This window comes from Mastigoproctus giganteus, chromosome 3, assembly GCF_048544385.1.
Source record: "Mastigoproctus giganteus isolate SK-2022 chromosome 3, ASM4854438v1, whole genome shotgun sequence".
NCBI lineage: Eukaryota > Metazoa > Arthropoda > Arachnida > Uropygi > Thelyphonidae > Mastigoproctus > Mastigoproctus giganteus.
The window spans coordinates 200,769,466-200,782,695 of record NC_143577.1 but is presented as its reverse complement, the minus strand read 5'-3'; the positions used below and the strand labels follow the sequence as shown (position 1 = coordinate 200,782,695).

The following is a 13,230-nucleotide window of genomic DNA, read 5'->3' as shown; positions in this document are numbered from 1 at the left end:
CTAGAGAAAATATTTGAGGAGGTGGATTGGTGAAATGGGATTTTTTTTTTTGTTGATACTGTGTAAGCTTACTTTCTTGCATCATTTGCACTATTAGTACTAATACTAATTAGGCCTATAGCACACTCCTCTAATTTTTGTTTTCCCAGTGCTTAAGTCACACAACACTGATTCAACATTGTGCTGCCACTCATTAGATTTTATTTAAGTCTTAAACTAAGACCATAACCCCCGTCCCCCACTTCCTCCTGTACACATTGTACTCCCTATATTTTAATTCTGAATCCTTTATTATCTGATTGGCACCATGTCTCTGATATCCTCATAATGTCTACTTATTTAACAACAGCTCTTTTAGATTATTATGTATTACTTGATAAAGTTACATTATTACAACATGTTTGTATTGCTATGAATTATAGTTTATAGGCCTCTTCTGATACTGATTACATTGCTATGAAACTACATAGAAAACCTCCAAGTATAACCTATATCAGTATTATAACTGTTGATGTTATATTTTTGTGTGACAATGTGATGTGGCAATGAAGTCCTTGGATTGCTGCAATAAAAAGCAAACAGAAATGAAGGAGCTCAAAAATGGTTCTGTTATTATTCAAAGTAATCACCACCTGATTGAATGCACTTATTATTCTAAAAGTTTCTGAAAAGAGTCAGCAAAGGCATCTAAAGAGACGATGTTCAATTTAGCAATTAAAATTTTCTTTGTCCTGAACATCCTGAAATCTCTTCCTTTGAGGGCAGTTTTCACCTTGGAAAAGAGGAAGAAGTCTGCTGACCCCTGGTTCTGCCTGACAGTAACCACAATATACTATGACCCATCAAATAATATCAAACAGGAGCAGAAAAGAATTGCAATGAAATTAATCCAACTCTGGAGAAGATGGACAGAGACAACCAAGGAACCCATTACAAAAAAATTCATACCAAGCATCGCCCAGTTTTTTTTCCAAGACTCCTCCATGGTTCTGCCCAGGTCTGCCCACCACCATCCTCCTCTGAGGCTACTGGTCAATAAATGACAAACTTGCCTCAATGAGTATTGTGGGTGAATCCCACTGCCTCTGCAGACTAAATGAAACTTGGAAGCACCTCTTCTATGAATGCCCACTCTGTGAAGACTTAAGATCAGTCTTCTTCACCAGAATCCAACAAATACCAGACAATGAACAATACCTCATCAACAAAGAACAAAAATACCATGGCTTCTCCCAGTTTGTCCAAGAGCTTTGTACTATAAGGAAATGTCTGCAGACCAGTATCTTAACAATCCCTCAATTCACCCTAGAAGAATAACCAGAAGCTTGACATTGATCTCCACACCTTCTCAAAAAACTGCTCCTGACACTTTTCTGCTGGATTGGTAATGACTGGACGTGACACTTCCCCACTACTGTGACAAACCAGACCTGACAGATGGCTTGTGGACATCATCAACCTGGATCTCACACAAACCTTGGACTGGTGCTAGACTGGGAGAGTAGGGTAGATGGTTGATCTGTACAATATTATATTTCATCAGCAATGCCTCACAACAAGTGTGGAATTGGCGAGACATTGTTGTGCAACAAGAACCAGCTGCCTTTATCTCAAAATTAAAACAGCCCATATCTGTGCTTGTTCCATGAAGATTCCTAGCAGATCTTGAAACCATGACACTTTTGACGTTAAAAACATTTTTACTACCGTTATTTGGAAAAAAGTGTTACGTTACCTAGAAATCGTCACAAAACCCGATGCTCGTGCATTATACTTGTGTGCAGTGATGCAACAAGTGCAGTTACGCAACAAGTTGTAGTGACACAGCAAGTACAATTGAGCAGTGACGCACTACGTTATACCTTATATCAGCATAATGATTACACGAGTGACTCTGCCAAAATCTACAGCCCAGCGTTCGAAGGAATATCGTGAAAGAAAGAAGGGAAAGTTGGACAGAAATGTGAATCCAGAGGAAATTCAACAAGAGTGTTTCGTTATGCCTGGAAGTTCTCAAACTGCACCCAAAAAAACTCGAGCTGAAATAATGAAGGAATATCGTGAATGGAAGAAAAGGAAATTAGAAATTCAAACTATTCCGAATAATAATGAAATTCAACCACAGAGTTCTACTATGCCTGATACACTCCAGCAGAACGAATGAAGGAATATCGTGCATGTAAAAAAGCGAAATTAGAAATGGCTAATAATGAGATTCCTGATTACATCCCTATAGTGTCTACACGAGTTGACAGTAAGTTTGAAAAACTAGTGTACAAAAACCCATTTGAATTTAGTAGTAATGTTTTTGGTTGTTTATGGTTTCAACTAGATTTGAAACCATTTCCAATGCCTTCATATGAATTACTTCAAAATGAATTTCATTTACAAGTGAGTGTGAGTGCTTTCATGACGTGTAATACATGTCATAATTCATTAAAAGAGGGACAGATATCAACTATAGTCACGTCAAATGGATTTATATGTCCAACATATCCTACTCATTTGACTCCACTGGATGTTGTAACTGAGCATTTGATATCACCACGATTACCCTTTATGCAAATTCGTCGTTTACGTATTGAACATGGACAATATGGGATCGTTGGACAAGTAATAAATGTATCAGTTAACGTAAATACGATGGTTCATCAATTACCTACAGAATTAGATGACGATTATTCCATTAATGTACATATAAAACGAAGACTCGTAAATAAATCATATCTACAAGGATGTGTGCAGAAGAAAATAGTGAAAATATGGTTATGGTATTTGATAAATTCACCTTTGTATAAATTCTACAGCATAAAAGTGAGGGACAATTTCTTGGGGACAAATGATGATAGTGAACAGGAACATTCAGATGAAATTGTGGAACCTGTCAGCGGTAATGATGAACTATTGTTAATTCAACAACAAACATTATTATGGTCTGAAGATAAATATTTATGTATAGCATCGAGTCAGAAATCATCTCCAACAAGTTCCATATTTGATAGACATGCAGAAGAACTTTCTTTTCCAGAAAGTTTCTCCCTTTATGATGGCATCGAATGAAATTCGTAGATCTGATCATCGTGGAGTAACTCCCCAACATTTGCTATATATGGCAATGAAAATTATGCGAATGTGTACTGCAGAAAATTTGCAAATTGCATTTAAGTCAGTAGGAATAACAGTTAACATTACTCATTCTATATTGGAATCGAAAAAATTTATAAACAAGTCATTAGAGTGTAACTTGGCATTTCTAAAATCAGTTCCCAATTCAGCATATTATTGGAGTCAACGTAAACGAGATGTGTTTGCCATGATTCGTCAATTCGGAAAACCTGCAATGTTCTTGACGTTGAGTGGTTGAGTGCGTGTGAACCAGCATGGCCCGTATTCTATGTATGTTATACAAATTCAGATATAAACGAGAAATTACAACTAATGACGTTATGGATTTACCTTATATGGAAAGAGCTACATTAATAAATGAACATGTGCCACATACTTTAATAAAATTATTGAGAGTATACTCAAAATATTTAAATCCAAAACCTATAGTCCTTTGGGAGCTATTATGAATTTCTTTAAACGCATTGAATTTCAGCATCAAGGAAGTCCACATGCACATATATTACTATGGATGAACAATGCACCCTCTGCACCATTAGAAGAAAAAGAAGGTAGGATGGAAGAAACAATCCAAATGGTAGATGCATTTATGTTCTATAGAGAAAACTTCAGATTATTCAAATTTATAGCAACATAAACATACTTTTACCTGTTATAAAAATAATAACGCAAACCAACGCGAATGTCGATTTGAAGCACCTTTTTGGCCAATGTTGCAAACTCGTATATTGATACTGATGGCCACAGATGACAGTTGAAGATTAGCTTATCGTAAAATGCATGACTCATTAAAATTAGATAATCATGTTAATTTCGAAGAATTCCTTAAATCAAATCAATGCCAATCAGAAGAAGAATAAATATTTTGAGGGCTGATATCAAACGACCATGTGTATTTCTTAACTGCAAAATAAAGAGAAATTTATGAATAATTACAATCCTTGAATTTTAGTAGTGCTCAAGCTAATTCAGATTTATAATTTGTCATAGAAGAATATTCATGTGCAGCATATGTAGTTGAATATGTGAATAAAACTAACAGAGGAATAAGCAACCTGCAAAGGAAAATTATAGGGCTACAAGAAGAATATCCTGATATGGGTATAACTGATCTAACACGAGAATTAAGTGTAGATGTATTGAATTCTGTGCAGATGGGTTCACAAGAGGCAGCTTAATATTTATTATGATACCCAATGTCCGTGTCTTCAAGAGCAATTGAATACGTGCCAATGGTATGGCCACATGAGCGTCAGAAATTATGTAAATCAAAAGCTGAATTGGATGAACAACAAGTTGATAGTTTGATAGTGAGTCTTTGGATATATGGAAAGATAGTATTTTTTAAATATGAAAAATGATAAATATGAATAATGGGGTGAAACATTAAAAGATATAACTCTTACACAATTTACTGCTCATTATCAAAAAGGAAATGGGTGAAAAGACAATTTCCTAAAATAATTCGGTATCGGAATTATAATACACGTCTTCATGAACATATACGCAAAATGGTAACTTTACACCTAATTTTAGTTTCATAATGAGTTCCTGCAGTAAAGACGTTTTTAACGGCTGCCACTGTGACACTATCAGTCTCAGAGTAGAGCGGCAGCAACTCATTATGTACCTGTTACATAATTTTTTTTTTCTTTCTGTTTTTTTTTTCCAGTCAGTCTGTTGCATGTTTCATTAAAAGTAGTGCAAGAATCACTTTCGCCTCTGCCTGTGGCTGCTCTTAATCTGTTAGTCTGTATTCACTCAGGCTAGCATTTTTCTGATCCACCTAATACTGCCTTGATAGCATCAGCAAATATTCTTGCACCTCTTCTAGTTAAGTGTATCCCATCGCTGTAAAAACACTCTCTCTCTCTCTCTCTCTCTCTCTCTCTCTCTCTCCTTTTAATGAGCACAGACTGTTCTGGAAAATTCTACCCTATGAGCCTTGCACAGTCCTCCTTCGCAGGACTGAATTGATTGACAAGGCTCTCATCATGTACTCCCTTCTGTCGAGTTTAGGCAGAATTGCAGACACTTTTGATCTCAATCCTAACTAGCAATTTTTCACCAAAATTGCTCTGTACTTGTTAGTTAAATGCTCAGATCTCCCAGTCTGATATCATTAGTACCAAAATGTACAACAGTGCTTAAAAGATAGATAGCTACTCTAAAATGCCATCAACTTTAGACCCCGGCAGACATACCCTGGTCCTTTTCCACCTGTTCTTTTTTGCACAATATATTTCTCATTTCCATCACAATCGAATGTGAGACAAAGGATCACTTTTCTGGGGGATGTCGTTTTGTTGTCTGCTGCTGGAACATGCGCTCAAGCATTGAGCTGCTCTTGCTCAGATGGCACTCATAAGGGATCATAAATATGAAATGATTGAGAAAGGGGGATTTTTGCCGTGAACTTCTGTTTGGTGTTATGGTATTTTAAATAAATTTAAGAAGGAACAATTGGATGAAATACTGGAGCAGATGAACAAATTAACAAAGGTGTGTGCATGTTGCTGTTCACTACTAAAGTAAAAATGAAAATAGTTTATCATACACCAGTCATTCACACATATACATAAAAAAAAGACCATAGCACAACTGTAACATAAAGCATCCATGTAAAGAGCTAAGACAGAATAATTTTGATCATATCTTCTCTATATTAATTTTCATTGTAGAATAGAGAGGGAATACTATCATTGTGTCAAATTACAAATGTGTCTGTATACCATTGAGAAAATAATTTAGATAGGAAAGCCATAGAGCAGTGAAAACAGCTTGCAACAGCTATAAATTGACCTGTAAATAGTACTGCATAAATGGTTAGGCTGGCAGAGTCTGATTATGAGAAATCATTGACTAAGAGAGAAAAGAATAGGGACAAGGAATTTCCTATGTGTAGATACAAAGAAGAAGAAAATGAATCGGATTGAGCTCTTTCATTACAGGTGGGAAAGTCATAGATAATCCCGTTGATGGTGCAGATGAATTATACACATTTTGCATTGATATTTAAGGAGTATGTGTAAGTGAAACTGAGCAGTATGAAATTAACAATGTTTCAATTACAGAAGATTGTTTATGAGAAAATCTTTTGAGCCTGAAGGTCACATAAAGCTTTTGGAATTGATGGCATAAACCCAATAATTTTGAAGGAGATGGCAAGAGAGTATATTTAACTATCAAGATTAATTGCATGTGTATTATTGGACTTGGAAGTGCTTCCTTTAGATAAAGAAGTGCCAATTTATTGCCAATATGTAAAGGTAATTCTAAGAGTAAAGTAACAACAGACCATTCAGTTGTAGGAAAACATGTAGATGATCAACAGTGCAATACACAGTCATTTAGATTGAAATGGAATTCTGAAGGAAATGCATCATGGTTTGTTGAAGGGAAAAATCATGACTGAACAACCTGGTTCACTATGTTGACAGAGGCACTTATGAGCTGGGTGTTGGAAATAATTTTGAAATGTTTTTTATTTGGATTATAGGGAACAAATTTTATTGACAGAAAGATAGAGGGCTTGGTATCAAATTTCTAGATGACTGAAGATTGCTGGAGTGGTTCAAGAACAGCACTAAGCAGCACTCCTTCAGGGTGACAGATAGGATTCAGCGATGATCACAAAATGGCAGCTATGTTTTAGATGTGAAACATCCATGGGGACACCTACAACCAAGTAAATCTGATCGGTCACGGGAAGTGACGGCTTCCACAAGAGGCACTTCCCACACTCCCACCACTAATCTGTGCTGAGCACTCACTAGTAATGTGATTAGAGCATGTGATACATTTTTGTGACCAGTACAATACCTTGAGTTCTGGTGAACCGATTCACAAAATTCAAATGAATGGCATTTGAATTTTGTGAATTGTTTAATGGCATTTTAGAAAAATGTATATAAGTAATCCTTTAACATTTTCAAGTTCTATGAAAGCTGGAGATTGTGTAAGAGCAGGCCATGTGTTTCTGGAGGGAAGAGATAATTCTTAAAATGTTACAAATTCAGAAGAAATGGCTAATTAGTTTAGCTAAAGAGGCTCTCAGCAATTTTCACTTTAAGTGATGACATACATTTTTCTCATGGACAAATACATCAAAAGGAATTTTTTCCAAGAAATTAGCTGCTGCATGTTAATTTCATGGTTTTATTTAGATTTAAGCCTAATCATTCATGCCATTGTTACAATTATTCAACATTTAAATGCTCGAGAGAGAGAGAGAGAGAGAGAGAGAGAGAGAGAGAGAGAGAGAGAGAGAGACCAGAACTGGTCTGCCTGTTGTTATTATTATGTAAAATATAATTTTTTTTTTTTTTTATCTTGTTTGTGTTACATGTTGAGTAGTTAAAATGGTCTAAGTTAGCATTGAGCATATACAACTGCACCAGGCAGTTGTACTTTCTGTTTTGTAATACCCTTTTATATAAAAACAACTTTGCTAATATTAACTTGAAGAAGGGGAAAGCACTATTCCTTAACATTTGTTATTAAATGCTTTCATTGGTATTTGATATGTGTTCATTAGTATTTGAAGAGTAACATTATTAACCTTCTTAAATATTAGATTTCTAAACGTTGGCCCCCAAGTTAAAGAAAATTAAGGGTGGAATAAGGGTTCTTTTATAATCAGTTGCTGGTGTTTAATCTTAATGAATTAAAAAAATAAGATTTTTTGTTTTTCCCCTTTAATTCTACCCCTTCCCCCCATTTCATTAAATACAGTAATACCTCTGGTGACAAGGCTCCTTTATAATGAAGTCGGCAAAAAACACCCTACGGCACATGTGAAAGTTTGACGTACCTGTAACTCACTTCATTGTATAGGGAACAGTAGTTAATTGTCATTGATATTGTGCATACCTACTGTAGTTGTTTTTATATATTTTATTAAATGATAATTTCCCAATATGTCACAAAAATGTAAAATAATATCTTTAGAAACCAAAATGCAGGTTATAAGGAGGATAGAAGCTGGAGAAAAGAAATGCCATATAGCGCAGTCATTGGGGTTAGCATAATCAACTTTAAAAACAATTTTAAATCAAGCTGATAAAGTTATGCAGTCTGTGCTAAATTGTCGTGACATTACCACTTCTAAATGAACACACACATGTAGTAGCATTATAGAAAACATGAAAAAATGTTGTTGTTATTTGGTTTTTAGGAGCATTAGCAACTAAGGCCATATTGCTCAAGGAATATGCGGTGGTCATTTCCTGACCTTTCCGTATTTGGTGGTCACGGACTCAAACCCCGGTCTGATCAAGAAGTGTGTGCTACGCACTGCTGCTCCTGGCTACAGAGGCGCCGAAAAAAAAAAAAAAAAATGTTGTGTTTGGATGGATGATATGACACAACATCATATGGTAGGAGCAGCAGTGTGTAGCACACGCTTCTTGATTAGACCGGGGTTCGAACCCGTGACCACCAAATACGGAGGATGCGGAAAGGTCAGGGAATGATCACCGCATATCCCCGGAGCAATATGGCCTTAGTTGCTAATGCTCCTAAAAACCAAATAATAATAATAATCATCCGGGTGATAATTCAACACAAAGCATTAAACTTATTTAACCATTTAAAGTCCCAGGAAGCTGAGGAAACAGCCGAGACTTTTGTGGCTTCTCGCGGTTCATTTGAGAAATTCAAAAAAACGTTCAAGAATTCATAGCATTAAACTGACTAGCAAGGACACAAGTGGCAATATCCAGGCAGCAACAGAATTTCCTGCACAACTGCAAGCCATAGAACGAGGAAAATACCTGCAGAATTTGGTATTCAATGTGGATGAAAGCAGGCTATTCTGGAAATGCTTGCCTTCCAAAACTTTCATCTCCCAAGATGAGAAAAGAGCTTCCGGGTTTAAAGCAGCCAAGGACCGATTAACACTGTTGTTGGGTGCAAATGCATCTGGGGATATGAAGCTAAAACCAATGCTTGTTTACCATTCTGAAATGCTTTGAGCTGTGAAAGGATTCTCCAAACCTAATTTGCCAGTAATATGGAAATTGAATAGAAAGACCTGGGTGACAATGAACTTGTTTACCGATAGGTTTGTCAGCTATTTTTGTCCTGCTGTCCAATGTTATTGTAAATGAAATAATTTTGAACCCAAGGCACTTTTGCTACTGACAATGCACCAGGTCATCCTTCAGATCTTGGCTCACTTTAAACATGCATTCCTGTTGAAGTGCTGTTTCTCCCGCCAAGCACAACTTTGCTGCTTCAACCAATGGATCAGGGCGTTATGGCAGCCTTTAAAGCCTGCTATCTGAGATTCACTTTTGATCAACTGATTGAGGCTAATGATGAAACACAACAGTCAATCAATGATTTCTAGAAAAATTACAGTATGAAAGCAATCAACAGTATCAAAGAAGCCTGCGATGAAGTGTCAGATCAGTGTCTTAATGGTGTTTGGTATCAAATATGGCCAAACGTTACAGAATGTGGAGTAGAATGCAAAGTTCCTACAATTAGCACAGAAGTTATTCAAATGGGACATGCAATAGGCTTTGCAGAAGTCAACATTCAGTATTTATTAAGTAGCCATGTTTGGGATTTATAGCTGACCTGATTTATAGCTGAAGTAAAGGACATTCTTGTCAAAACTAAAGAACTAAAATGGTCTTGGGCAGGACACAGCTTTGAAGACATGATGACAGATGGACTAAAAATATAACAGAATGGTATCCAAGAGGAGCTAGAAGATGAAATTCATGAGTTGTGGGTAGTAAATGGATGGCCAGTGCTCAAAACAGAAGGAACTGGAAAGTTGCCTTCATCCTGCAGTGGATTGAAAATGGCTGATGATGATGATGATGAGCTGACCTTCAGGATTTTAGTGGTGAGACACTAACAAATTAGGAACTCCAAGTGTTAATGGAGCAACAAATAAACAGTTCAGAAAATGAAGAGATTCCCCCAGAGAGGATATTAGCAACAGAGATTTGTCTAATTGTTAAAATGAAGTGACTCACGCCTTAGATGTCTTATCAGAAAATGATCCCGATTTTCAACAAAGCTGCATTGTGAAGAGATCCGTTTTAAATGTTATAGTGAGATGCTACACGATCGTAAGAAAAAAGCCAGACAGTCGACCCTAGATGCATTTTTGAAAAAAGTCATCAATTGAGCACTAGTGTTGTTTTGTGTTATTTTTCTTAATAGATTTTAAGTTTACTGTTTTTACTTGACTCTTGTGAAATTTTCTTTAATATTTTATAATATAATATGTATGTTTTCATTTCAAATAAATTTATTTTAAACAATTTGTACATCTTTTTTAAGTGTAGGAACATATTCTTGCTATAGTTTTTCTACCTCTGATAACAAAGTTTTTATAACGAACTAAAGTACTGGAACACATCTAGTGTGTTAAGTGAGGTATTACTGTATTATACCTTTTGAGAATTCAAAATGTTTAACCACAATGATTCTTATGAAAGAAGGATTATTTTGTTAAAGAATATTAAGAATTAATTTATATCTCTGGATGTCCAAAGCAGGTAGGATAGTTGTTTGGCTTTATAGATTCCAAGTCATGCAAAACAACATTTTCTGTTGCATTTTAAAACGAATTTGTTATTTTATAACCCTAAGGTTATAAAACTGTGAGTTAATTCAAACTGTGACAATTCATTAAATGTTAAGGATCAGATATATTTTTAAAGTTGTCGGCTGTCTGTTGGCTTGTCAATTTTTATGATTAGTAAATGCCCTCTAATACATGCAGTAACATCAAAAATATATAAAGACTGATTGTAAGTTTGCAGCAAAAGAATTAGTTTTGATGGTGGTAAAATTTGTGTTTGCTTATGCCTCTCTCTCTCTCTCTCTCTCTCTCTCTCTCTCTCTCTCTCTCTCTCTCTCATAAGTGCATGCATGAATACACATGTACTTTGAGGATTTTATCTAACTAAATTGCATTATGTTGCAATATTCATTTTTTAAGGGTCTTGGAGCTGTCACCTGTGCATTGAGGAGTATAGCAGAAAGTAATAGCAGTTGAAATCGGACCTCATTATGTTCTCGTCACCATTATAAGTGATGTTCCTACTGTATCTCAAGGAAGCTTCTTTACTTGATTATGTATCCAGAATGCTGTGACACTGCCATGATGTTGACAGGGGTCCCTGATTTTTATTTTTTTCGTTCTGCTTATGTATATTATGGTTAGTTATCTGTGTTATTCTCCCAATTTTTTTGTCATTCTTGAAAAATGGTGAAGGTATGATCCTCCTTGCATTGTATATTTACTAAATAATCACTATTACACTGCAGTTTAGAAAATGTACATGTGAAAATCATATTCACACATTTGGTCTTAGTGCTGGAATTTTAAAATATAAATGTTTGGTATCAGTTCATATGTGTGTGTGCATGCTATGGTTGATTTTTAATTGCTATTTATGTTTTGCACAGAATATGTAATTTGTTTGCCATTTGTATACTCTGTTAGAGGTTATGTTTAAAATGTCATGTTTAATGTTTTACTTAAGGAAAAAAGAAAAAAAAAAAAAAAAAAGACATGTTAGTTTTTATCTGCTTTCATTACAAATTTCAAACAACTGACCCTGTTTTAAATGGATTTTTAAGATGCCTCCCTGTTTATATATATTCAATATAAAAAAAAAAAAATTATAGAACTTATTTTTACTGCTTTCAAGGAGAATCATGCTTTTTTTTTTTTCTCTATGCTTTATTTGTATTATTATGCTGAAAGTAACATGTAACATTAAGTTGTTTCTTTGTTAATAATTTACTTAACATTTATTAGTTACATTACACTTTTTAAGCAGCATTTAACTTTTTTTTTTTTTTTTTTTAAATACGCAAACCCCTTTTGTCAGAGTGCAATGTTTCATTCTGCACAACACTAAATATTTACTGTAAAGATTCAGGTATTACGTTATTCTTGAAGTTGCGATTTACAAAATATTTTTGGGGCACAAATGTTAAAAAATGTGTTATTGGATAAATGCAAAGTAAACTTTCTGCACGAGAACTGAAGAAATAAAAAATACATGGATGCAAAATGTTATCTGTTTCAGTGTCCTATTAAGTAACAAAACTTTATATATCAGAAAAAAAGTATTTTTTGCTCCAAAATGCTTCCATGTATAGAACAGACATTAGTCTGTTGTGTTGTCATAATTAGATATTAGTGACTGGTTTTTCTGCAGAAAAAAATAAAAATAATAATAAAAAAGCAACATTTCACACTTCTTTAGAATGCAGTATGTGCAATTTATACATTACTACCTCTTAATACTTTTTTTAAATGTGTACTTCACTAGCACAGCGAATTTGTGTACCTGTAATTCTGTGTAGCACTACCTCTTTTTTACTTTTCCTGTTAGATAACAGATTAGCATAATAATTTTTATTTTTGAGTTAATTCTACATAAATGCTTTGTTTATTGCAAATGTAATGTGCTAGTTTCATAATTTACCAATTGTTTTCAGTAAGTAGTTTTAAAAATAAGCATTTGTTACTACCTTATCTGTGCTGTTTAAGAGAATAGTTTATTACTAAATTTTGACATTATCTATGCACAGTCAAATAAGTTATCAATAGTAAATGGCTGATGGAGACAAATGTGCAGGGAATTACTACAGCATTAAAAAAATTAAATAGCACATAGCAGAATGTTTATAATAATTCAATCTATTTTTTTTTATTCTTCTTTAGATTGCATCCTTTCTATTCTATTTTTTTTTCTTTTTCTTTTATACTATTATTTGTGTTGTTTTTTTTTTCTCCTCTCTGAATTTTTTTAGCAGTTTTATACCAAAACAGAAAAGTTTCATTAGTGTATTATGAGTAGTGTATAATTTTTAATTATTAGTTTTAATTATTGTCATTTACTTGAATATCTTAACTGAAAAAATTGTTAAAACCAAGTGCTCTCCAAATATTAGGTGAGAGTTCATTTTTGTCATAACGAAAACACCCGATTTCTCATTTGATAAATCTAAAAAAAAAAAAAATGCCTAATGTATATAAATACTTCAGTGAAATGATCTGATACTTTCACCTGTTAAATGCAGTAGTATCCCAGCTAATCATATGTATTGTATATCTTCAGA

The 13,230-nt window shown here is 34.4% G+C and overlaps 1 protein-coding gene across 1 annotated transcript in view; it reads left to right on the top strand.

Moving 5' to 3' along the window:
• Window positions 1-11,269, top strand: part of LOC150088572 (zinc finger protein ubi-d4-like) — a 232,773-nt gene extending 221,504 nt beyond the window's left edge. The window contains exon 9 of the mRNA XM_090370812.1: window positions 11,093-11,269. Within this exon, the coding sequence (XP_090226938.1) occupies window positions 11,093-11,139 (47 nt within the window). The 3' untranslated portion in view covers window positions 11,140-11,269. The remainder of the gene's footprint in view (window positions 1-11,092) is intronic.
• Window positions 11,270-13,230: the final 1,961 nt, after the last annotated feature.